This window comes from Chenopodium album, chromosome 9 (assembly GCF_948465745.1).
Source record: "Chenopodium album chromosome 9, dcCheAlbu1.1, whole genome shotgun sequence".
NCBI classification, from domain to species: domain Eukaryota; kingdom Viridiplantae; phylum Streptophyta; class Magnoliopsida; order Caryophyllales; family Amaranthaceae; genus Chenopodium; species Chenopodium album.
Genome location: NC_137842.1, coordinates 60,544,540 through 60,547,697, shown reverse-complemented (window position 1 = coordinate 60,547,697; position 3,158 = coordinate 60,544,540). Strand labels below are relative to the sequence as shown.

The 3,158-nt window shown below is 28.0% G+C and overlaps 1 protein-coding gene across 1 annotated transcript; it reads right to left on the bottom strand.

Annotated features, from left to right (window-relative positions):
• Positions 1–771: 771 nt before the first annotated feature.
• On the bottom strand, positions 772–1,909 carry LOC145558641 (uncharacterized). The gene is made up of 2 exons (XM_081619950.1): positions 1,453–1,909; positions 772–1,225 (listed from the first exon to the last, which is right to left on the bottom strand). Exons 1-2 carry the CDS (start codon positions 1,743–1,745, stop codon positions 943–945), a joined length of 576 nt encoding a protein of 191 aa, XP_081476076.1. The 5' UTR covers positions 1,746–1,909; the 3' UTR covers positions 772–942.
• Between the last annotated feature and the right edge of the window lie 1,249 nt (positions 1,910–3,158).

The following is a 3,158-nucleotide window of genomic DNA, read 5'->3' as shown; positions in this document are numbered from 1 at the left end:
TTGTATTAGATGTATTGTGTGATTGTGTTTCAAAGACACAAGGGAATTTAGTTGATATCCTACTTGATTGTGTGTATGTCACGTAATAATTCGCAACAATATGAGATATTACCAAAATATAAGATAAGTTATCATCGGGTAGTATCTCTAACAATAGCACAATACTTTATTAGTTTATTGGAATTGTGCTTGAAGTTTTCAATTTTGGTAAGCAATTAAATTTTCACTCAATTTTGATAAACATGTCTTACTAAATTAAAAAAAGTTACTCCGTAATATATTCTCTAGTGCGTGAACCAAAAAACCTTTTCAATATTTAGAAAATTAACTTAAAGGCTTAAATTATGAAAAGATTTTTCCTAGGCAAGTTATATTATGATGTTTGCCAAGGAAATTGTGTTCGAAAATATCACTCCTTCATATTTTCCTTGGCAAGATTATGATAAACTTTCGCTAAATACTACGTAATATTGTTTGGCTTGATCACATGTATGATGTATATAGTTATAAGTTAATAGTTGTACATCTGCCAAACTTAATCTCTTTACCAAAATACATATTGTTTAATTAGATCTTTATGATCTAGTTCAAAGATCATAATAAAAAGCTGTCAAAGATTACTATGCAATCATGAATTATACATCTAATACCATGGGATCATAATATAATTAATTAAGTTGTTTATGTAAACAATTAGCTGTTCTAGCTCAAAGATGGATCGATTGAAGATATATATTAAAATCAAAATCATATCATTCATAAACCAACCAATTCGCCTTTGATAACCTCAATTAATTTGAATAAATAATGTAACGTATTATACAAAGTATATTTGAACACTATATCTATGTTCATCGACCAAACTCTATAAACTCAGCTCCAATTCTATATGTATCATAACTTAATTCAAAAGTAATTTTGAAATTAAAAGTTAAAACGAAATTAAAAGGTACTTTGTACAGGACTTAGAGGAGGTCTACAAAAACTACCTTTCCTAGTTAAACACGATAAATTTGATAAAGAACCCTTTGAATTTTTCTTTGATATGCCAGATTTTGGTAGAGTATACGATTTATAATTATTTAAACCACCTCCATAACTTTTACATGCTTTTAATCTTCTTTGATAAGGAGTATCTTTCTTTGCAAGGTCTTCTAAGCTTGCCACTTTTGCTAGTGACGTAAATGATTGTGATTTCCCTTGGTAAAACTTTGATAATCCTCTCCTGAAAAAATTAATAATAATAACAAACACGATAAGTAAATATGTCATGGATCATATCATCAGAATAATTTCACTATAATAAATATTAAGTATTGACATAAAATAGAGAGGAAAAATGTTAGTATAAAATTTTGAAATTCTTTAATAAGTGGACCGTCTAGTAATAGGAGAGGATCTCGTTAAGCACACATTTTAATATTGATCAAGGCATAAAATAAAGGAACTTACTTGATGGGAAGTTGGTTCATGAGCTCGGATAATTCATACAAGGGTCCATTTGGTGATGATGGTGATGATGATGTTGATGATGCATCATCAAGCAAATCCGATGAAGATGATTCCTTAGAGTTGTTTGAGTCTTCAAAGGAGGATGAACTTGATGATTCACTAATGTATGTATCATCATGATGATCATACTTACCATCATGATGATGATGATGATGATTTTCTCCCATCATGTTATTCATGAACTTGTGATCTTCATCTATATGATAAAATCTCAAAAATTGTGATGCTTCCATTTTCTTGTGTTAATTTCTTTGTGTTTTTGGAGAGAAAGAGAATAAAAGAAGAGAGAAAAATAACAATAATAATAACAATAATGATAGAAAGGAATGGTGAGAGATGAGAATATATACTATTTGTGTTTATAATAAAGATAGTATTAATAATACAACAACAAAATATAAGATTGAATCTTTTATGGGAGCATATTTATAATATAATATATATCCACATGATTTATGCCACATGTCTAACGATGATTGTTGTCTTGGCCTCTTCCTAAGAGGTGATAAGGTGACACCAAGTAACACGGACCAAGTAACATATCACCCAATATGATCATGCCACGTGTATTTATTTCTTTTGTTGATCTTCTTGATTGGCTTGATTGAGTGATCAACTGATATTAATACCAACCAAATATGGGTTTGGTCTATTGATAAGATTAGATTTGTATTTTATGACATTAAGGTTATGGGATAGAGTTATCCTAGACACTTTAAAAGGTGAAAATGTAAGATTATTAATCTTGCACTTATTATTATGTTATAACTTCCTTTGATAGGTAAACTATAATATAGACTTTTTCATTATTTATACATTAATTCTAATAAATTTTTACAAATAAACTTTGTATAAAATATTTCAAATGTTATCATTTCAAAATATAGCTATAAATTAGTTTTAATATTAAATTTTAAAAAAATATATGTAATATATAACTAACATAGTAACATGCTATTAACAGGCGTAAAAGTCAAAATAGAGAATTAATTCGACTATTAATAGACGTTAAAGTCAAAATGGAGAATTAATTCGGCGAAAATTAAAGGGTATACAAGAACATCATGTACCCTCATGTATGGGATAATTTATAAATTTTGGAGTAAGGAACTTTTTCTTTTAAAATAAATAAAAAACCTTATCTTATAGATTCGATATTATCCTATCTATGTGGGGTTTGTGGATGTATGAGTTGCTTATATTAGACCTCGCAAAACATTTGATAATAATTAATTGCATACTATGAAAGGATAAGCTTTATCGGCTATATCCGAGTCACCTTTGCTTGCTCGCCGACCATTTATTTTTGTAGTGTTATAGGTCACCTATCAAATATTCAAAAGTATGGTATGGATTATTATTATTTTTTTTTTTGGATAAATTATAATAATTGATATAACCATAATTTATGTCGTCCTAATATTAAAATGCATGGATAGAAATCCTAACATATTGAAAAACTATATGTCTTATGCCGCGTTGTTCAAATCTATGTTGACCCATAATATGTGTTTTTCTAAGGCATGGTTTTGAATGCTTTCTCGTGGTTGAATTTTAGAGTTAACCATTGTTTCAAGTCAAGCTTGAAAATGTTATTTAATTTTTAACGAAAAAGGACTTTTTTTTAGCATATAAATATGTTTTAT